Source organism: Microtus oregoni, unplaced genomic scaffold (genome assembly GCF_018167655.1).
Source record: "Microtus oregoni isolate MIOR12 unplaced genomic scaffold, Mior012 000032F_ref0000030, whole genome shotgun sequence".
In the NCBI taxonomy this organism is placed as follows: Eukaryota; Metazoa; Chordata; class Mammalia; order Rodentia; family Cricetidae; genus Microtus; species Microtus oregoni.
The window spans coordinates 3979674-4003674 of NW_024543091.1; the positions used below are offsets into that span (position 1 = coordinate 3979674).

Consider the following 24001-nt stretch of genomic DNA (forward strand, 5'->3'; position numbering starts at 1 on the left):
CTCTGCCTCCCCAGTGCTGGGATTAAAGGCGTGTGCCACCACCGCCCGGCCCCAGCTCATCACTCTTAATCTGCCTTCTGTACATCCCTAGGCATGGGCACAATTCCGCCAATTTCTTCGCCATCTTGTAACAAGGACAATTTACTCCAGTTTCCAATCTTGTGATCTTTGTTGCCTTTGGAGGTACCATCAACACAGCCTGTATCATCTATACGTCCATCAGCATTCTGCTAGTGACCACTAAGGTAATCTTAAGCAGTCATTCTTCCCCGAGATCTCTCTTCTGCATCACACTGTTCTAAACGTTCCTAGGAAACCTAGATTTTATGGCTAATCTTCGAAACTCTTCTGATCTCTATCCATCACTCTTCTCCTAATTCACGTCCATATTCCCAGGTATCTGCAATAGCCATAGCCCCACTTCTCATTACTTTGTCTTAGTCTGTTTCATGTTGCTACAAAGGAGTGACCAAGACTAAGTAACTTACAGAGAACACAGATTTATTTCTTACAGTTCTGAAAACTAGGACACTCAAGATCAAGGTCCTAGATCTGGTGAGGGTTTTCCCCCTGCCACTCTACAGAAAAAAAAAAAAAAAAAAGGAAACAACAAGTATTTATTGTGAGGGGCCAATTTCATGAAGGATGAGCCCTCATGACCTACACAGTTCCCTGTAGGCCTCTCCTTCTACCTTCCTGTACTGGGGATTAAGTTCCAACACATGAACTTAGTGGGATCTATTCAAACCACAACAGCAGGCTTTGGTTCTGGACAATCACTGGAATTTGTAAACTGCTTGTGAATTAAGGAGCAGACTATAATCTTTCATGGAAGGTAGTGGAGATATCCTAAGACCTGGTTTCTTTTTTGTATGCTTGAACAGTTCATAAGTGTAAATAAAAAAAATGACTATACTCTCAAGTAAGGCAGACCAAGTGATAAAGTATGAGGCCATTTCTAAGTTAACATTGATCATGACTTGTCTAGGATTTCCTTATGTGACAAGCGCCCCCTAGTGAATAAGGAGCTTAAATTGGCCTCCAAAGCAGAAGAGGGGCACCAATGAAATACTTGAGTAGAGCTGCTTTGACAATTTCACATGATGTTAAATAAGCAAAGACGGAGAGGTTTTGTGAGGTGAGAGTAGGAATCCGTTCTCCTTAAAAAAAGCATCCAAGACTCCAAGACAATGGAGAGGTAGCAATCAATATTATAAGTGAAGGGAAAGCTAACTCACACTTAGGTTACCAAAGGAAATGAGACTTGATTAGAGTATTTTAGATCATAATTAGCAATTGGGACTTAAGAAATTTTTCAGAGAAACTTCAGTTTGCCAGGTTGGGTTTGCCAAATTAAAAAATCATACCACATGGCCCTGGTGGCCTGAGTTCTATAATAAATCAGTTACTTTTAGTTACCGCTTTCTCCCTGAAGCTCTTTGTTCTTAACTCCCATTATGCTCTGAAGGTGGTGTGAGTTGTAATTTTGTCACATAAATATTTATGACTTGCCATTTAGAGCACCGAGTTAGCACTCACGGAGCACGCACTCATGCTAACAGTGTCAGACATTTGACACGGAGGCCTTTAAAATAAGCATTCTAAATTAGCAGGTGGAGAGAAACTGAAACAAAAGGAGGTGGAACGTCTGAATAAGGAGCAGAGGAAATTGTTACTGGATCATTCAAAAAATTTTGCTTTATGTCGGAAACTATGAAATTTATATAGCGTAATTTTGTCTTTGTCGCTTTTCGCAGGTGTGGCCTTTTCTATTGCTTCTCATCTTATCTGAACTTTTTGTTTTTCAAAATGAAAAATCATTAGTTGGCCCTCTTCTCTGGAGTCAATTGCCTTTGTCTCCTCAGCAACATCCTTTCAAATTGACCAAGCAGACTTTTCAACCTATTCTTATGGCTCCCTCTTCTCTGAACTACCAGCAGCCTAATTCGACACAACCACATGGCTTTGATCGGTCCGTGTTTCAGTACTTGCAGGAGTTTAACAATACGCTAATGTATTTATGGGATGACCACGGACTACCGCCACCGCCGCTGCATGAGACAAATGGCATTCCTTTAGAGTGAAACCACCTGCATTTCCTTGTCTGGGTGACAAGCACGTGCCAAAGGCGAAGACAGCAAAAGCACAAGTGAAATAGAGGTGAATGACAGGCAGGAACCAGAAACGCCTCGCCTACACATGTTTGTCCACAAACTCCCCTTCTTTTCGGTCCAGTTTCCCACGGTGCATCCGGCGGAGCAGAGGTAACCGTGGGCAGGCGGGCAGGGAAGGAGGACACAGGCGCGGGGAGGTGGACTGGGTACGAGGTATCCCCCTCCGGCGCTCTCGCTGCCCGGGTGGCGGCCGGGGGGGGGGGGGGGGGAGGCCTTAGTGCGCCTGCGCAGACCGGCCACCACTCGCGACCGCAGCATCCCCGCGCCCGGGGCGAGAGGAGGCGCTGCCCCGCCCCGCGAGGCCACGTGATGCGGGCGAGGGGATTGGAGCTGCTGCAGCGCGCCGCGACAGAGAGGAGCAGCGCTGGGCGCTCGCGGCGGGTCCTCCTCCTCCTCCGCCCTCCGGCTTCTTGTCGCCGCTGCTCACCGCTGCTCGCCGCCCGCATCCCCAGCCGCGGCGCCTGGAGGAGGAGGAGACGCCGCTGCCAGCAGGGTCCCCGTCGCAGCCGCCCACTGTCCCTAGGGGCCTCTCTTCTCGCCGCGGCTTGCACCTCTTCGCGCCACGATGGGGCTGATGGACTCAGAGCCCAGCAGCGTCCTTAACGCGGTGTCCACTGCGTTCAACGACACCGTGGAGTTCTACCGCTGGACGTGGTCCATCGCAGGTACAGGCAAAGGGCCTCACCCATCCCCGATGGGTGCTCTGCGGACTGCCCACGACGCAGACGCTAGTCCCCGGCCTCAGCCCCAGGCAAGGCCCTGCGCCCCGCACCCGGCTCCCTGAGGCTGTTGGGGCGCCCGGGTCCTCGCAGATGCGGCGCGGGCGCCGCGGTTGTGCACTGGTTAATCGGATGCGAACGTTAAGGCGTCTTCCTCCCCCCCCCCCCCCCCCACACACACACACTCCCATCTCATCAGCTTCGCGGATGCAGGAGCTGACTTACAGATGCTGCCTGTGCAGCCAAGGAACCACCGCGCCCTGACGCCCGCATTTCCCGAGCTCGCCTCATACTTTTCTTATGTACTGACACTCCTTGTAGAAAGAGGCCTGGAACGGGAGGAGGGCTCCGATTGTTCTTGTCTCTGCTACTTCAGCTTCCTTGAAGGCTTTGACAAAAATGCTTGTGTCTTATTCCATTTAGTTAACCTCTCTGTAGTATAATTTCGACTGAAATGTAAAATAACATTATTTAGCTGGCCAAAGGACGTTAGTTTTTGTGACTTCCTGAGGGTGCTGGCTTTGCGCAGTGCAGTGCCATCAGGAGGAGAGGGAGGAAGGCAGTCATTGGGAAGGGGGTCTCCGCAGCAGCACCTAGAGGTTGGCCCAGACGTCTGCATAAGTACAGCGTACTGAAATTAGCGAACGTTTCCCTTAGCTGTTCAGTTTGTGGGGCAGGACTGTCATTTGGGTGACTTAGGTAGTTTTCCTAGGAGAAGTGATTGTAACAGAAATGGTCACGTGTTACCATTTCTTCATTTGCTTTTAAAAGTTTTCAAAATCATAAACGTCAATTTTAAAGGATTCTCGGAATGGGTTTATGATGTAAATTTCTGCTGTCCGTTTGCAGTGTTACTTTGTATCCCAGCAGATTAGGATGTTAGCAATATAGGTTATGACAGCTGTCTTAAGAAATGAAGTTTTTTTTTTTTGTCGCTTTTGTGTTTGTTGCTAAGGCAAATGACAGTGTGTTATAGCATGGATACAGTATGACATCTGAGGTATGTGCGGTGGACAAAATGCTTGCTGGAATTGTTTCTGTATGAGACAATCTATTTTCTCCCCGTGTGTGTGTGTGTGTGTGTGTGTGTGTGTGTGTGTGTGACGTGGAGGCTTCACTGACTGGTTTAGCAAAGTGTGATACTTCTCAGAAGACTACAAACTTAATGCTAGAAGAGGCAGCAGTTCCCAGGCATCACAGCGGGAGATGACTTAAAGGCAGTTGCAATGGGGCATTTCTTTCTTGAGTTTTTCCTTAATGTTGTCACACGGATACGTGCAATACCTGGGGAAGGAGCACCCTTCCCTTCCCTTCATCTCCTTGATACTGCTCTGGGCATTGCGTCAGAGCATCCCCTTACACAACTGTGCAGAGCTAAACCTCAGACGTGCTTGCTGGCAGGTGGCAACGTGGTTGAGGTCCTCCAGCTGCCTTGCACCCAGAGCCACGCCTAGGAGTTCTCAGTCCTGTCTCTCAGCTCCTTCCCATCCTGGAGCCTTCTCATCTCTCCAGCCTCAGAAAGAGAAGTTGAGAGGCCTAAATCAGGATGGATGGTAGAGCTGGCTCTGACAAGGCTTCTAGGCACAGGGGATACAGGGCAGCTTCAGCTTTACCAAGTCTGATTTGATTAATTTCTCCAGTCAGTTTCATGCACTCCGGCCACTTCGGCTCTTCCGCAGAGTCTAGCTGGGTGCATCTGAATTTGCTGTGGTATTCATTTAAACATCACTATTTAATAGAACTCAGTGATTTGCAGGAGTTAGGTGTGGCAATAAATAAATAAGTAAAACGTCAAAAAAAAAAAAAGAGAAGTTGAGAGGAAAGCTGGAGCCTGGCTTTTTATAGTGGTTCATTCTGTCTGAATGAGTCTGTGAGAAAGATCAGCAATGGGGTTGGCAGTGCGGTGTGTCCACTCAAGTGAAAGGTGGCTCCTACGTTTTGAGGGCTCTATAAAACAATACACTTTCGTGGGTCAAGCTTGAGAAATGAGTAGACAAGGGACACTCAAGTGACCTCTTACTAGCAGGTCAGTGGGAAGATATTCGTCCATCTCTTGACTATCCACTTACGAAACCCGAGACTGCCTCCTTCCTTCTGTAACGAGCTGCCCAGTGCAGGCAGAGGTGCTTCTGAACAGGCTCAGTGGCTAGAGTCTGTTTGGCTTTGGTGCAGCATAAGGAGGATCATTGTTCAGGGGTTATTTGGTTTTTTTTTTTTTTTTTTTTTGCTTGCTTTTTGCTTTCACATCTGGATCTTCTGTACTTCCCAGACACTTTTCTGTGCTGTGTGTTCCTTCTGGGAACCAGGTCTCCATGTTCCTTCTGGGAACCAGGTCACACTGCCTCCCTTCTCCAAGAACATTTATTTTTTTTTTCCATGAATATTGAAAATGTGGATAAGGGGGCTACGGAGTAGAAAGGGAGGGCTTCGCCAGTGATGCTGGAGAAAAGTGGATGAGTCAGATGTTTGGAAAGAGGGAAATAAAAATGGGTGGGAGACAGGGATGCTCTTGAGAAATGGTGCGGAGTGTGATGAAAGGGTGACATTATTCAGGAAGAGCAAGCTGGGCTGGGCGCCGTGCCCCGAGTGCCTCACTGAAGGAGTATGCTGACTTCTTTTCCTTTTACTTGTTCCTTGGGTTTTCCTCTTCTTGAAGTTCCCCCATGAGCACAAGTAAAGTAGTTCTGTTTTGTATTGTTGTAATAAGAAAGGTACAGGGTTGTAGAGTAGGTTTGGCAGCCTAAGACATTGTTCTTAGAGCAAATAGCTTCTGGTGAATTATTTCGAACTCTATCAAATGGTACTATTTAATAGAACACAGCCAAAGGGAGGTCTACAAACTGGGCTTTTCAACAGCACATATCTAGCAAACAACGAGCTTCTGTGCTCACAGGAACAGTGTCACTTTTCTTGTATTATTAACACTTTGTATATTGAAATTTAAGATTTAAAAAGAGTGCACTGCACCTTTTTAAAAAGTACAAATAAATTTGAATTTTCTAAACTAGGCATCTAGCTGCTGCCACAAGGAAGTTACTGTTGTTTACATTGGAAGAAGGCATGGGCCGATGTGAAGCTTCATTCAGGGGAGCCACAGCTCTGATGCCCTCGCATCTGTGTTTTGATTCTCTGATTTGACCTTGTATTTGTGAAAATGACTAGAAAGTATAACTAATTAAACTCCCATCCAAACATTTAAACCGACACATCTAAATAGTCTCCCCCCTCTGTTCAGTGCTACACTGTCCACTTTATCCATTCCTGCCAGTTTCCTTCTTGCTACTTAGTGGCTTCACAGATCATGAGTACTTGTTTATGTATTGTTAAAGTTTGAGCATAAATAGTCGGGGTCCTGAATTCACTTTGGAAGAGGAAGAGAGGAAAGGGGGTGAGAGGCGTGGCATAGGAGGGAGGGTGTTTCCTATTTGGTAATGAGAGACTCGAGAAACCAGGCTGTATTGTGTAAGTAAATGCACTCAGGTCATGCATAGTTCTTTATTCCATATGTACTTTCCATGCAGAATACGGGCCGGGGACAGAGGCCACTGGGTCACAAACTTACGAAGTCTAGGTGAAATCACTGCTATTCTGCCCCCCCCCCCCTCCCGAAATCCTGGTTTGAGGGCCCCAGGACAACCAGAAGAGTTCTCTCCTGTTATCTCAGTGTCCCCGCCCTATGTGTCAGACGTAAGTGGTGAAAGCAGCAGACTGCCTGGCTCTGTTTTCTGAGTATTTTATCAGTTTCCCACAGTTGCTTACCCTGGCCGTGAGTGAGCTGAGAGGAACAGTCAGATAATGTTTGAATTGGTAGACCAGGGCAAAGGTGCCAAAGGCAAATGGCCCAGGGGATGGACTGGGGACTGAACCAGAGAAACTGGGACTGCAAAAGGACCAGTGAGTCATTTAAACCTGCTGTGGGAGGGGATGCTTAATTCAGCTGTAATAAACTGGAGTCAGAGGAGGTTTAGCCTATGGCTTGCCAGGCTGCAGAGGAGGAATACAGGTTTTAAATGTGTAGTTTTCATCTGTGTTAATTTCTATAGTAGATTTTGTGTTTGGATTAGCCTAGGAGATATGTCTATATGTCTGTTCTCTCTCTCTCTCTCTCTCTCTCTCTCTCTCTCTCTCTCTCTCTGTGTGTGTGTGTGTGTGTATGTGTGTGTGTCTGTTCTCCTTCCCCCGTCTCTCTCTCTGCAGGGTTTTGGGTTTGAGGTAGGGTCTTGATATGTGAATCAGGCCAACTCTGAACTCACACTGTAGCCAGTATGAGCCCCAAGGTCATTATGCCTTCACCCCGCAAGGACTGTGATTACACGCTTGCACACTAGCATGAAAACAAATGTGTGGACCACGGCTGGCCTCTAGCCTCTCTCCTAGCCACTGTTTTTCCTGAAGTCTTGTCTCATAGCCTCTCTGAAGCTTCTGGGAGGCCCAGATAGCTTTAGGGGGTTTGTCAGGTTGATATTTTTCCTTTATTACAGTCTCACTTGATAAGTACACCCTTGGACTTAAGTGACTGATACTCCTATACCCTCTTCACCCACAGCATATAACAAAACACTCCTCATGCACAGATCCCAGCGGGGTGAACAGTGCAGTTCTGAGACTGGTTTCAGGACAGCTTTATGTGGTTAGAGTCTTTCAACTAGGGTGACGGGGTGACAGACCTTGGACAATGATTTTGTGATCATCTAAGGTACAAAGTACTTGGTCATAATTTTTTTTAATTCAATGTTTTATATTTTTTTCTTAAGTAATATAATAATGTCACCTGTGAATGATTTACCATGAGTAAGGTTTATCACCTGAGCCACCACTCTTGCGTTGCGTCTCTGTTTCCATGCAGACAGAGTTGTTTAGTGAATTGTGTCATTCCTCTCATTCAGTGTCTCTTTTTTCCAGATATTACATCTTTCCATCTATAAAATCAGACAAGATTTTTCTGTACCAGAATCTATTGTTTAAAAATCATATGGGTTTTGACACGTGGAAATGAGGAGAGAAAAACATAGCTTCCACGGCCGTTCTTTTTTATGACTCTAGTCCTGAATTATATAAACCATCCTTATGATCTGCCTCCTCGTTTTATGGTTTGCCCCTCAACATGCCCTAGAGAATCTCTCTCTTGCTCTTAGACAAGTGGCAAGAGACAATCCCCTTAATCTAGCTTTGTTTTTCATTTTCAAAAAGTCTCACTGCTGTAGTTCAGTCCTTGAACTTGTGATATCTCTCTCTCTCTCTCTCTCTCTCTCTCTGCCTTCTCAGGTACCACCGCACCTGGCAATCTCATGTAACTTTAAATTGTGGTAATACAGTTTTAGATGACACTGAATTGCAGAAAGGTGCCCTCCTCCCCTTGTGTATGCGTGTTTGGGGGTGGTCAGAATTAAATTTCAGACCTCATACATGCTAAGAAAGCATTCTATCTTTGAGTTTTATTCCCAGTCCTGTAGAAAGTTTTTTTTAATAATTGTCTTTAATCATAATTTCTGTCAATGTCATCTAAATCTAAAAAAAAAATCAACTATCAACTCATTTAGTAGAACAAAATAGAGATACACAGTCAGCTGGTCACTCATTTCTTGTCATCGTACCCTCCGAAACACTGTGATGTGGGATTTCAGGGTAGTGTAACACAGTCTGTGGAGAGACATAGGGGCCGGGCTTCAGGTGACCTGGCTTCAGTCACGAGGCTACTGCTACTTAGTGTTAAGAGTTTGGACAAGTCCCTTTCACCTCAACCTCACATTTCTTACCTGGAAATTCCAAGGATTAATTGGGCATAATATTTTAGGATTTTCCTGGATCCATAGTTCTGTGATGTAGGCCAGAGTGGCCTCCAGCTCACAGAAATCTGCCTGCCTCTGCCTCCTGAGTGCTGGGATTGAAGATATGCACCACCACACCCAGCTGGATCCAGAGTTCTGTTATAGATGCTACTTTTCTGTTCTTCAAGTAGAAAGCAAAATTTCAAAGACATATAAGTCAGTTTTAATCTGAAAATCTTTTATGATTTAAGTGTTTCCCCAAACCTTTTTAGTACCGCTCCATTAGTAAAAAGAGTAGATTTGTAATTAGTAGTTTTTGCTTTGTCTTGTGTGTTCTGCAAGAGCCAAGTAGAGGAATAGGAAAAGGATAAAGACACTGGGTAACAGCTGGAGCAGCTCTGTGTATGGTGCTCCACCATAATGGCCATTTAACTATCCCAGAATTCCTCGAATAACTGTGAATGAACTAATTTGCTAAAAAGAGGAGGAGCAGTAACAAAAAGTATAAAGTAATCTCAATTATGTAGTGATCTTATTACGTGGTGTGCATAGTCTGGGCAAGTTATCAGTATTTCTTTGTGCCTCTCTTCTTAAGGATTTAATTTATATTTACTTATGAGCATGAGTGTCTCTGTATGTGTGAACGTAAGAGAGTGTGTGTGTGTGTTTGTGTGTGTGTGTGTGTACCCTTCGGAGTCAGAAGAGGGAATCAGAGCCCTTTGAACTGGAGTTACAGGTAATTGTGAGCTATCCATGTAGGAGCTGGGAGTCTAACTCAGTTCCTTTGCAGGAGCAGCAGGTGCTCCCTAGGCACCTGTTCAGCCCCAGGTCTCTTCTTGCTACCTGCATCATATGAAGATTGAACTATAGAGTACGTGACATCTATTGTCACATCCTCTGTATAATCCACTTTTTTAAAATTTAAATCAAATTTTCATCTTTTCCTAGGACAATAACTTAAATATAAGCCTAAAAATTTAATATTATTAGCTTTATTTTTTTCTTCAGAAAACAGCTAATTTTGTGACTCTGAACTGAAACATTTGAAGGAGTAAGCATTTTTGTTTGCTTTTTTGTTTATCAAATGTAAACTCAGGCTCACACATATGTGTTAATGCATTTCACACCTTAGTTACCCCTTGTTGATGGTCACATTGCACCGCAGCTGAGGTAGGAGCAACTGGAATATGTCCGCTGATGGATGCAGTATGTAGCATGGAGACAAAAGAGTATTTTCCATGTGGATGCCTCTAAGGAACTTTGAACTCCAACACACCAGGACAAAGACATGCCATCCCGCTCACTCGAGCTTTCTAGAGTAATGACTAGAAACAGAAATTAAAACAGTGTCTGCCAGGGACTGGAAAGAGAAGGAGCTGGCTGGGGAACTGGCATCTAACAGGTATGAAGTTTCTGTTTTGCAATGTGAAACTAGTTGTGGAGATTGGCTGTACAACATCACAAATACGCTTGCTAACACCAGTATGTACTTAACACAGTTACAGTGGTCAGTTCTCACACTCAGGAAGATTCACTGGGACCCTGAAAGAAAGGGACATTGTGAAAGTGGATGGGGACCTGTGGAAGTGAGACGTGGGGACCAGAAAGGGAACAGGAGACTGTAATTAAAGAATATTGTGTGCATGTATAAATGCACAAAAATGAAACCCATCATTATGTATAATTAATATAGCCTAATAAAACATAGCAACATACTATAAAATTAATATGATGGCATTCCTAAACTTGACTTTTCTTCAGTATTGGATGGTGAAACAAACGATTTTTTTTAAAAAAAAAAATTCAGCTTATTGTAAAATGGCTTTTATAAAGGGAATACAAGGGTGTTGATTGACTTGAAGAAGTACCTGCTTGGCTAGCAAGCAGCAAACAAGGAAGCAGAACGTTTGGCTTTGCATTTTTCTTTAGCTTTACAGCAACCCTGGAGGACTGGTCTGAAACGTTTTATTTCCTTCCATATGCGTACAAGCCGCTGAGGTTCATGGGAATGAGATAACGGACTGTCCCATATTAGCTGATGCTCCTGCCATCATCACGGCCACCAAGAGGGAAATTTTGTGTCTTTCACCTATGCATCACTTTAGTTCACTTTTTTCATTACTACTTTACCTATATAGCATTACTAAATTTGTATTACTGTAGCATAATAAATCTGACCAAAATCATAGACCAAAAACACCAAAACAGCAACAACAAAAACACCCAGAATGCTCAAAGTCACTCTTTGGTCTAGTGTATGAAATTAAACTAGGTGCTAGAGATGCTCAGCCGTGAAAGGGGCTGGGGTTCAATTCCTAGCACCTACCTGGCAGCTCACAAGTATCTGTAATTCCAGTTCCAGGAGATGCAGTCCTGCTTCTGGTCTCTGTAGGCACCAGTCATACATGCACTGTACAGACACATATGTAGGCAAAATACATATACATATTTTCAAGAAGAAACTAAAAAGTGATTTTTTTTAGATAAATCTCTATGCTGACACTACATATGGGAATCTATGTTTAAGATATAAAGACATGTGTTCTGAGACGAAGTAATCTTCCATAAGATGGAGTGGTTAAAACTGTTAAAAATTATATTCATAGTGACCATGAATTTGTTTGCTAAATGGCGTGAGATAAGAGCTACCTACTACTGTTGGTGAAAATTCAGAATGGGTTAGTATTTTGCTCAGTGGATATTTGGTTCATAGAACTGTTAGAGCCAAAGTGCCCCGCCCATGCACATGCCCATGCACACACAGATGCAAATACCAGCCCCGTTACAACTGGGACGCATAACTGTCATTTTCTTAAAGCTATGAGATCATTGGCAGCACTGAGTGTCAATTGGATCGGTATCCCCCGACTACGAGTTCATGAAACAGGGATAGGAGGGACCTGCTGCCTTCTGCTCTTGACTTCTAGGATGAACAGCATCATTTCGCTTTTCAGATCTCTCTGTGGGTACATTTCCCCCACTGCACATCTCCCTTGCTCTTGAACTGACTTTAGCAGATGTGCTAGCTTTAAAACTGCCTCAGGTATCCCCAGCAAACGATGAAGTTCACTGCGGTCTATGGAGTTTGAGACCACGGTAGGGCTAGAACCACACGATTCTAGAGTCACAGAACCAGGGTAGACGGAGGATCTCTTTCCTGTGGTAGTTTCGCTGTTATAACACAGCATTGCCCACCTCTTCTTTTATCATGACTACGGAGTGATCACTGGTTGCTTCCTGAGTGCCGGGTGCTGTAACCTGTGCTTTGGTGTGTTGACTTTATTATCATATTTAATACTTAGGTTCTTCCGGTTGGGTGCCATTGTTATCCCCATCTCAAGGAAGAAACTGACGTTCCCTGGATCTTAGATTTCAAATACTTAACCCTTCCAAGTTAAAACTCAGTTTGAGCAGCCATTAGATTGCACCTCACACCCATCTGCTCTTCTTTAGCCTTTCCCCACCTTTGTAGCTTCCAAAGCCATCCTTTTCTGCTTGCTGCAGGAAACTGCATGCTTTTCTCCCCTTTAACTTTTATTATAATCGCTGTTTAGACTCACAACCAAAAGACATCTCTCTGCTTTGTAGCTTGTCCCTCATTCCCCACCCCCTTGGGTGACCGTTATACAACTGAGTTAGTGTACCAGCCTGAACTACTCTGAAACCACCTGCTCCCTCCTGCCATCAGACACTCAACCTACCCCTCTCTCTCTGGCAGAGGATCCCTTCCTCCTCCCTGCCAATCACACTGCCCTCTGGCTGTGTGTCCCTACCTAGGTCTGCCTCTACCACTGTGCCTGGTGAAAGCCGCCTTCCTCTCACTGTTGACCCAAATGGTGTATTTCCTGTCCCCACTCCTGAGAGTGTGAGAGTTATTAAACAGGAGTTCCTGCCATGGAAGGGGAAGAGGTTCTGGGGATCCTCAGCCCCAATGCAGAATCTGTCCTCCCTTTCTTGAGGGCCTCTCAGGTATCTGCCCTGTTCTGTCCAAGTGTTTCATGGGACTCTTAATCCCAGGGTCGTGGGTTCGAGTCCCACGTTGGGCACCAGATGAAGGCATAAGTCACAAACAATCCCACACCAGTTTGGAATTATGATTAATAGGGTGGTATTTATTTAAAGGGGGAAACACTTACAGATCACTGTCCCAGACAACAGCCCTCTGTGCAATCAGGAAGGAGTCTAGTCGCCAGAGCGAGAGGAGGGAAGTGGCCACATTTTTAAAGATAGAGACCACGCCCCAATGGGCTCGTATCTCAGCAGCTATTGGCTGGAGGAGCGGAAGGACCTCCTGCAACAAAAGCCCCTTCCTAAGTTCTGCCTTATGTGGCTGACTTTATACCGTGAACATCCTTGTTAAGGCAGAAACTTTGTTTACTGTAAATGGAGACTATATTTTTATTTCCTGGCCACCCAGACCCAGATAAACACATGGAAACTCTATTAATTACAACACCATTTAGCTGATGCCTCAGGCGTATTTCTAGCTAGCTCTTAACATCTTTAATTAACCTATTTCTGTTAATCTGTGTATTGCCACGAGACTGTGGCTTACTGATAAGTAACAGAGAAAGTTCTGGCGTCTTTCTCCTTTGGCAGCTATATGGCATCTCCCTGACTCTGCCTTCTTTCTCCCTGCATTCAGTTTAGTTTTCCCTGCCTACCTATATTCTGCCAGGCCATAGGCCAAAGCAGCTTCTTTATTAACCAATGGTAATAAAGCATATTCATAGCATACAGAGGGGGAATCCCACATTAGTTTACTCTCCATGGCAGAGAGGAGATTGTTGATTAGTTAGAAGCAGAGGAAGGCATAAGGCCTTCTTACCGACAGGACTTACAATCAGCCTTTTGGGGGTGATTTCAACATGCCTGTGATTCTGTATAGTGAATGTAGCCTTTGTTTTGTGTAAAGAGAAATTGACAGTCAGTGTTGCCACTTAGAATATTAGTGGAAATGGATGTCTTTTAAAACAGGAGCTCAGCCAGGAGTGGCAGCACACACTTTTAATCCGAGTGTTTAGCAGGCAGAGGCAGGCCGAGCTCTGTGAGTCTGAAGCCAGCCTGGTCCATATAGTGAGCTCATTTGCAGCTATCAGTTTTAGTTATTGAAGAAGGACGGAGTATTTTAAGAGTGCCCTTGAGGACATAGTTCTGACTTCTTGAATAAACTCCCAAAGCTAGTCTGTCTAGTGGTCATTAGACTTGTGGTTTTCTTTTGATGACAGCAGGTTACACAGATGTAGATGCTGTTAGAAGAAAAGAGAAAGAGAAGTGGCTGATTTTTCCAGGTAGACCCAATGATCAAATCAATTCTGGAGTGTTGTTGTTGTTTTCTGAGTCAGTGCTCTTGGCTATGGCATGAGATTCTGTTTCCTACCAGTTCCAGGTTACTGGAATTTGACTGGCATATGGACCACACTTTAATAGAAAAGAAATAGAGTATTTCAGTTTCCTTCTGCAATCTCACACTGTTTAATATTGTGGAAAAGGTATAAGCAGTTTAAGATATTAATTTTTCTGAAAAATAAAGTAAATGGGGGTGCAAGCCAGCACTCCCCCCCCCCCCCATCTCTCTATGTTGCTTATGCTGCCCAGGTTGGGAATGTGTCTTTTTTTTTCTTTTTTTTACCTCAGCATCTTGATTAGCTGGACTATGGGTGTGTACCACACCCTGGGATTCAGTTCTTCTTGATGCAAGTCTTATCTTTTGCCCAAATATTGTGCTCCTCTGTTCTGTGAGCCTCTCCAAGGCGTCACCTGTGACCCTATCCTCCCTGCAGCATTGTTTCCATCTATTTTAGGCAGCTGAATACTCTAAAAAGGCTTAATTTTATTAATCTTTTTTTCTGGTATGTGATAGTAGAATTTTACTAGAAAGGAAATTCTTTTTGGTTAGTAGAAACCTGAGCCACAGGGGGAAAAAAAAACAGTAGGCCCTGTTAGAGGTTCCTAAGGATTCATTGTAGTTACTTGTTCCTAAGTGGAGGTTACTTAAGCTTAAAAAACAAACAAACAAACAAACCAAAACAAAACAAAAAAACTATTGGATTACCAGTACTTTGTTCTTTGTTTCATTTTAGCATAATTTGAAAATGAAGCCAATGAGGATTGGCAGGATGGCTCAGCAGGTAGAGGGACTTGCTGTGAAGACCTGGGAACCTGAGCTCAGTCCCCAGAACTCACATATAAACACAGAAGGGGAAAACTGACTTCAGAGGTTGTCCTCTGTCCTACACACACATGGTACACATACATGCCTGTGCTCATGCACACATCTTATATGCACAATAGCAAGTAAGGAACACTTAAAAATGTTAAGTTAGTGAGAGCAAGTCCAGAGTGAACCGTAAGATAGTTTATCTTCTCAGTATCTAGGTTATAAATACCCTTGCCTTCTCCGTGTGAGCTCTTCCTGATGCAATTATCTCTATTTAGTTTTCTTGAGTTTGGTTTAACTCTGAGGTTGTAAGGGAGGAAAACTTAGTGGCTCTTGTCAGTATTACTGACAGTGCTGTTGCTGACTCCACCACGTCCCATCTGTAACTCTTCCACTGCTGCCATCACCCGTGAGTCTGGCGATCTGGTGAGCTAGAGGACTCTGGGAAGCAGACAAAAAGCCCTAGAAGATGCCAAGGACTTGTCAGGGGAGATGTCCACATTGTTTTGATGTCAGGCAACCCATAAATATGGCTGGAGTCCTAAACTCTGCTTTCCCCTTTTCCTCATATCTGTAACTGACCCCAGATCTATAGATGTTGCCCTGTGACCTTCCCATTGTCTCCTGTGCAGAGCAATGCCTGGAGCTGGGATTCCATCGCCTCATGCATTGTAGAGCCAAGCCATAATCCATGGGAGTCCTGAAGCCAGGCTTGAGCCCCGACTGCAGAGTTGTCAGTTCAGAACCTGGGGTGGGCCTGGGAATCAGTGCATTAAACAGCTCTTGCTCCTATGTCTGCAGTGGAGGTGGGCCTGACATGGTTTCCATGACTCCCGACAATCCCCTTCCCCTGCAGTCTGTCATTCACTGCTACCAGGGTCTTGTCAATCAACTAAGGAGTTCTGAGTCCGTTTTTCTAGTGCCCATCTCTGAAACAGGACCACTGTGCCTGCCTGTCTGCCGGAATACTTTTCTTCATTGAGTAAAAGTTCAGATGTCTGTCACTGAGCTGTGTCTTGTCCCTTTTCCTGTCCTGTTGCTCAGCTTGGACTCGGATTCTGCTGCAGAGCAGTTGGGTTTTCAAGTCTGTCCCCTCCTCCAATAAATGGTGAATTTCCACAGGTCAGCGACCAAGTGATCTGCACACTTCCCCCCTCCGCCGACACAGTAGTCACAATGTGACTGGATTTAGTGTTGTATGATCATAAGGTACAGATCAAGGTAGAAACAAAAATGTGTCAGTGATGTGTTCAAGAAAGCTCATGCTCTGGGCATGGTGGTACACATCTTTAATTGTAGCATTGGTTAGAGGTAGAGGCAGGTGGATCCCTGTGAGTTCAAAGCCATCCTACTCTACATAGGGAATTCCAGGACAGCCAGGGCTATGTAGCGAGACCCTGTCTAGATAGATAGATAGATAGATACATACATACATACATACATACATACATGCATACATACATACCCATTTCAGGTGGATGAACCCCTTGTCTTTTTAAAACAGTTAACAACACTTTGAAAGTTTTGACAACATGGTTGAGTAACTATCTATGACTTTTCAGCATAGGTAAAATTACTTGGTTACTGTCCATACTGACACATTTAAACAGGTCGGCCCAGCTTGTCATGAGCCTCAAGAAACAGTAAATATGTTGTTACAAATGGAAACTATTATAACCTAGCCCAAGCCCAAGAAGACTGAAATAAGAGAATCATGAGCTCCAGGCCAACCACTAAGGGACATATTAGAAATAAAGGCAAATAACTCATGTACTCTTTTGGAGTATCACATGAGAATGTGGAGAATCCCAGGCCTCAGTCGAGGCTTCACAGAAAATGCAGCATCCCTGGAAATGGACTGCAGCACCCATCAAAGCGCTGGTGTGTGTGTCAACTCCTCCCAGAACTTGTTGTTTCTTTAAAGCTGGAGAAACCTAATCTACTTCACCTTCTCCCCTCCTGTGTCTGTAGGTGAAGGATCTTCGGGGGGATTGTGCACTGTGACAGGGCCAGGGCTGGAGCTCAGTCGTTCACTGGCTGTGTCCTGCATGCTTCCTGTAGTTTCTTACCGTCATCTGACCTCTCAGTTGCGTCTCAGCCTCCCTCAGCGTCTGATGTGGTAGAGCCTTCTATTTCTGACCTGTGTCATCCTCTGCCTCACCCTGGTAGTCCTCTCTAAGTGTTTGTGATGAATGAGGGAAAGAGACAGTGTCTCACACCGCACATCAGCATGAAGCAAGCTAGACCCAGCGGGACACCATGGTTCTATCTACTGTTTGAGGGGCTGACGCAGAAGAATCACTTGAACTCACACAGTTGAGCACAGGCTGGAAAACAGAGTGAGATCCCCTACCTCTCACCAAAAAAAAAAAAAAAAAAAAAAAAAAAGATTAAAGAAGTACGTTGTCTACTCTTAATTTCTGAATAACTTTGTATGCCGGTTTTCTTTTTCCATTTTCTTTCTTTTGTATGTGTTTGTTTGTATAAGCTATGTGTGTACATGTTTTTATATAGGTGTGTGTGTTTTCTATGCATAGATCAGTACTGGATGTCTTATTTAATTACTTGGCACATCATTTTTTGAGATAGGGTCTCTTACTAAATGTGGCACTCATGGACAGGACTAGACCAGTTGTCCGACAAGCCCCAGGAGTCCCCCTGTCTCTGCCTCCCCAGCACTTAGATAATAAGCATACAGAGACACTGCCAGATTGGTGTGAATTCTAGGGATCAAATTTAGGTCCTTATACTCACATGGCAAGAATTTTATTGACCGAGCTTCCTTCCTTCCTTCCTTCCTTCCTTCCTTCCTTCCTCCCTACCTTCCTTCCTTTTTTCTTTTTCACTTACTGCTCAGAACTTTCTGTGAAATCAGTAGGAGTTCTCAGTGTGGTGAGATAAAATATGAGCCATACTCTAGGATCTTAGACATTAAGGTCTCTCTGCAGAAGAATGTATCTTCTTTCCTTGCCATGCCAGTTGTCCCATTAGCACGGCTTTGGCTCTTGACTTCCATCTGATGGGTCAGTATTTGCCCTGGCATTTGTGGAAAATAGGACCCTATAGCAACTCCACTGTGACCCAGAACAAGACTCTAGGCTTCGGGAGTTTGTCCACATCACTGAAGACCTAGACTGGTTTCTGTGGGGGCCTCTGGCAAAAAAAGATTTATGTTTATAGGACAGTAATTCTCACTGAAGGATAACATGTACTCTAAGCCATAAATGAGCACGTATGACGGTCACATGGCCTGTGACAAATGCCACCACAAGTCAACATGGTTTTAGTCTCTTCCTCCTTCTGATTGGCTTACTATTTCCTCTGTTTTTGAAATATTTTAATTTAAACCTGGTAGTATTTGATTTAACTAGTATAATCATAGTTACCATGAGCAGTAGACCTACCATTTTTTTGTGAAGAAGGAAATAAAATGTTTGCAGTTTTCCTTGTTTCCATGGATGTTTTTTCTTAAAGTAATTATGTTTTCTTCCTTTTTCATTTTTGTTTTTGTATTTTTTAAATTATTTTTATTGAGCTATATATTTTTCTTTGCTCCCCTTCCTTCTCCCTGCCTCTTCTACCCTCTCCCATAGCCCATGCTCCCAGTTTACTCAGGAGATTTTGTCTTTTTCTACTTCCTTCATTTTTGTTTTTTTTTTTAAATTTTGTGGTTAATATATAATAACATCATATCCATCTTCCCTTTCCTCTGTCCAGACTCTCCCATCTTTCCGTAATCTTTCAAATTCATGGTCTCTTTTTCTTTAACTTTTGTTGTTGTTGTTGTTGGTGGTGGTGGTGGTAGTGGTGGTGGTGTGTGTATTCCTTCTTTGTATATGTTTTTCAGAGCTGACTGTTTGCTGTTGGATAACCGATCGGCGTGTTCTTCCCTGGGGAAGACTGTTCTTCCACTCTCGGCATCCCTTGGTTGTCTGTAGCCCTTTGTGAAGGGTTTTCCCCCTGTCCGCATTCACGTGGCTCCCGGAATCATCCTGTTCTAGCTCACATTTAGGCAGCCATGTTGGTGAGACTTCCTCTGTAGGTTCTGACATTTCTAGGAGACACAACCTCACAGCTCTTGCAGACTTTCTGCCCCCTCTTCTGCAGCAATCCCTGAGCCATTGGTGTGGGCTTTGGGTTGTAGATGTATCGTTTGGGACTGGGCTCTATAACTTTGCATTTTGATTTGTTGTTGTTTTCTATAATGGCCACTGACTGTTGAAAAGAAAAGTTTCCTTGATGAAGTGTGAGAACTGCACGTATCTGGCTAGACCCTAGAGAAGGAAATTCCCTTCTTTGTTTCGTTGAGACAGGATATCTCTTACAATTTGCTAGACTGGCCTCAGAGTCAAAATCTTTCTGTCTAAATTTCTGTTTATTAACTGTTATTTCATTGAAACCATAGTAATTATGGCTCTTCCTGACTTGGAAGATTATTTCATAAAACTTAATGTTTTCTTGCATTGTATTTCCAGTTGACAATCTATAGAAATAGATTAGTGTGCATTTAAGCATAGGTATAGATTTGTGTGCATATGTATGTATACAGAAGGAAAGAGAGATCCTTTCTCTACCTCTGAGCCACACATGGTGTGCTTAGTATATTTTAAAACAGTATTCTAGTATTTAGTTATCTAATGCAGATCCATTTTACATAAATAGTTTTAGTAAACAAGTCAGTTTACATAGAAGTTCCTGTAATTAGCACTACATGAAACTCGTTTAGGCTGGATTCTAGGAACTGGCTGCAAGACTTTTTCTTTAATTTTTTGAAATAAACTATGCTGAAAATAGAATGTTAAATGTATTTTGTATTGCTAGGCATAAATTAGATATTTGATTATAAATGAGTGAAATGCTGTTTATAACCCTAGAAATATAAAGTTTAAGCTTAATACACTTTATATATAAATGGATTTTTCGTAATCTGTTATTTCATTATAATTTCTTATTTTATTAATGTTTTACCAATATTTTGAGAATATTAAATTATAAAATTGATTCTTGATTACGTATTTAAATATTACGGGCAATCAATTTAGTTTAAGTGAAATTACTTTTTCCATTCTATATATTTACACACCCGTGAATTAAGGGGAGTGAAGCATACAGATAGCTTTTTCATAGACAGTGAAAGTGATACACACCATCAATGGAAAAGTAGCAACGCATCTTAAATATGGTTCCCATTGGTGGTAAGTTAGAAGTGTAGTGAGATTACCTTAATTCCTCAAGTATGATTGTATGGCAGCTCCCATTTCCAGAGGGATCCCATCTCATGGCTCCCATGGCCCAGTACCTCATCAGTCTGATTTGTGCTTGCTTCAGGGATGGACATAGAGAGCTGCGCCATACTACCTAGTAAATTTTACATACCTAGTGCGGAAACTGAGTATTTCCTTAAAATATTATCTTAAAGCTATCAAGTCCCTATTTCACTTTCACCTCAAGCTTGTTGCCTATATTATTAGTACATTCCTTCTCCGTTTCTTTGCTTCTTTATAAAACATACCACTAAGTAAAAAAAGTTATTTTCCAATGCTAGTTGAAGGACTTGATGGTGTTTGTTTTATGTACCATGTATTTTCATGGGACAGTCATCCGTGCTTACTCCAAGTGTGAAATTAGGGCATTTTAGTTCCTAAGTAAATTTTGTTTTGTAAATTTCCTGCTGTTTCATTCTCTCGGTAGATAAACGCGTAGAAAACTGGCCGCTGATGCAGTCTCCATGGCCAACGCTAAGCATAAGCACATTGTATCTCCTGTTCGTGTGGCTGGGTCCAAAGTGGATGAAAGACCGGGAGCCGTTTCAAATGCGCTTAGTGCTCATCGTCTATAATTTTGGCATGGTTTTGCTTAACCTTTTCATCTTCCGAGAGGTAGGTTTATCAATCAAATAGTTCCCCGGGATTGTTGGAAAGGATTCAAAACTGAGACCCCTTGAAACTACTGTTGCAGCCTCGGCATGCACCTCAGCATGGCCGTTAGCTACTCGAAGAGAACATTTTTAACCTTTAGAATTTCTGGGTAACAGAAGCAGGAACTGGAGAGTAAGAGGGCTGTTGAGACGGGACTCTGAAGCATGCATGGGTTCTCAGGATGCTCTTAGCAACAGTTTTGACATTGGGAGCTGTACAGCTGTTTTGGTCTCATCTTTCTCATCTCTCAAATGGTGAGATACCTGACAACCATGGAAGGCTGTTATGGGAGGCAAGAGAGGTGCCTTTTTGGGATGTTGGCACTTGGTGAGCTGCAAAGTGACCTGGAGCTCTGGTCAAATACTTGGAAGTACCAGTTTCACACTGAGCCGTCTTATGTAATTTACTGTGCCGTGTGTTGGAGCTGAAAGGAGTTGGCTGTCTTGCAGGCGTGGCTGCTAATCATCACTCTTTTCTGGACATCAGCAAATTCTCCAGGATATTTTGAAAGAAAATCCTGCAGGCTGGATTGGCACATTTTTAAGTTGCTAAAGCCTAAGGAATTTGTTCCTAAGAGACTTACTAAAATTCTGCGTAAGCAGAGATACTAAGCTTAGATACTAAGAAATTAACCTTTCTTTAGACAAGCCACCATCAGCAACGAAGCCCATAGAATCTCAGCTTCACAGTCCCTTTCATTCGCTTTATTTGGATACCTTCGCTTAGTGTGCTGGGCACACACCCCTTTGGATCCAGATATGAATTAGTTAAGGTGGGACAGGTCTCTGCTCAGAATCCAAAGAGTTTATTTCATCTTACTTCTGCAGGGAACAGTCTGGTCAAAGGGAAGTCAGGGTAGGAACTGAAGCAGAAGCCACAGGGGCACACTGCTCACTGCCTTGCTCGGCCTGCTTTCTTAGAGTATCCAAGACAAACTGCCCCAGGGGTGGCACCACCCACAGCGAGCTGGGCCCTCCAATGTCAACCAGTAATCAAAAAGTGCTCTGCTTGCCCACAGGGCAGTCTGGTGGGGGCATTTTCCCTTTTCCCAAATGACTCTAGCTTGTGTCAGGTTGACATAAAACTAGCCAGCACAGCGACTGTAATGTTTTCTTCAGTTGAGTTGGCACTGTATAGAATCGGCATCCATATTGGTCTAGAAATACTAAATGCATTTTTCTAGTTTCTGTAGAAATAGTGCACTATGCTAAATATGTAAGGTCTTGTCTAAGCAAGTTTAATTATAAGAACTAATAAACTATTCTCTAAATAATGAAAAGCTATTATGTATTTGATGGAGTTGATATCTTGTGAAAAGAATATGCTTGTTTTTTTTTTCAACTTGGTCTTTATTAAAATTATAGTAAAAGCTACTACACCAAGAATTTTAGAACTTCTAACACATTACATGTCCATTTTAGGGCTGGGGCTGCAGCTCCAGTGGTACAGCATTTCCCCAGTATATGTGAGTCTTGAGTTTGATGCCCAGCATCACAAAACAAAGAAAAAATAACCTTAAAATATTTTATATCGTCAAAATGTCTTTAAGGAAAGTAACAGCTTTCAAATTGTGTGTCAGATTTACTGTTTTCAGTGCTGTGTCCACTACACCTTTACTCCAATGTTATTCCTTTTGTCCCCAGCTCTTCATGGGATCCTACAACGCAGGATACAGCTATATTTGCCAGACAGTGGATTATTCTAATAACGTTAATGAAGTCAGGGTGAGTGTACCACTGAATACTGTTGATCGATACAAGCAGTTTGACTTTATGGACTCTCAGGATATAAACGATGTGGTCTTGTATGGGAGTGAAATGTGTTGAGTGAGTGAGATCAAGAAAGCTCTGCTTTTCCCCTTTTATTTAGTGTTGTAAAAATGAACACTATTGGATTGTAGTACTTTACGAATGGTTCATTCCATATTTGATTGTAAACAGTATTTTTGATTCTTTTTTCAAGACAGGAGTTCTCTGTAGCTTTGGAGCCTGTCCTGGAACTAGCTATTGTAGATCTTGTAGAGTCCTCGAACTTACAGAGATCCGCCTTCCTCTGCTTCCTGAGTGCTGGCATTAAAGGTGTGTGCCACCATTGCCCAGCTAAGTATTTTTGATTTTTGCCAGACATGGTAGTGCACACCTTTAATTCTAGCACTGGAGAAAGCTAATCTCTATGAGTTCAAGGACAACCCAGTTCTATAACAAACTCCAGGCATTTCAGAGCTATATAGTGAGACTCTGTCTCCAATTTTGTTTTTAAACTTTTGTGTCAAAAATAGAAACTCAGAAGACTTAACTTATTTGAGGAAAATATCTTCATTATTTAGGGTTTAGGAGGTACAAGATAATTTGTACGGGTATGAAGTTGGTCCTTATTAAATTTGTAAAAAATAATCACTACTAATATATAATGCTATATCTTGTTTTCCCAGTCACCTACATTAGTAAAATTATCATTCAATTTTAGTGAAAGAAATAGTAATTTATTAAGTATTTAATGATCTCTTGTACCTATGATTGCTATAAAAATTATACTCAACAAACCCAGTTTATATAAATGGATGTTTTATATGTTCTATGAATGTTTTTATATGTATGCAATAAAGCTATATGTGTGTAATAACATTGATTGAGAAAAATACTTTTTAGTATGAATTTTAGGGCAGATATATGGACATTCACCAAGAACCATAACTAAATTGTTCTAATGTACCTAGTACTTCACTTCTATGTAATTTCCCTACAAAAAGGCTTACGAAAAGTCACATGTTTGCTTGGCACATTGGCTTCATTTGCTCAGTGCATGTGTATTTTGCATTATATGTATAGAGTGGCAGGGCCTTGACCACACAAGCGAGAAGATAGACTCAGTCTCTGCCTGCAAAGCACTCACATTCTGGTGAGGGCTGGGAGGCAGGTGATCCGCATGTCAAGAAACAGTTAAGAAAACAAAACCCGGGGTGTGACTGAGAGAATGAGCAAGGTTGCTTCATTCAGATTCACAGGATATGAAACAGATTTTCTTCTGATAACTGCATTGCCAAAGAATCTCCTAAGTGGAGAGTTGGCTTCCTGTTCAAAGTGGGAAGAGAGGCCCCGACTTCCCTTCTCCCAGGAGGACATCCCTTGGATAAGGCAGTCGGTTAATATTATTAGGGGAAAGCTGGAAATTACCATCCTGCTGCTTGTGAATCCATTCTGCTGACACTCTCAGACTCCACCCACTTCAGTGAGTGAATATCCGTGCAGTCAAATTCAGTAGC

At 43.0% G+C, this 24001-nt stretch overlaps 1 protein-coding gene across 1 annotated transcript in view; it reads left to right on the plus strand.

Moving 5' to 3' along the window:
• The first annotated feature begins 2460 nt into the window (after positions 1 to 2460).
• Positions 2461 to 24001, plus strand: part of Elovl4 (ELOVL fatty acid elongase 4) — a 28180-nt gene continuing 6639 nt past the window's right edge. Inside the window, exons 1-3 of the mRNA XM_041679873.1 lie at positions 2461 to 2839; positions 20513 to 20700; positions 22383 to 22463. Of these exons, the coding sequence (XP_041535807.1) occupies positions 2740 to 2839; positions 20513 to 20700; positions 22383 to 22463 (369 nt within the window). The 5' untranslated portion in view covers positions 2461 to 2739. The remainder of the gene's footprint in view (positions 2840 to 20512; positions 20701 to 22382; positions 22464 to 24001) is intronic.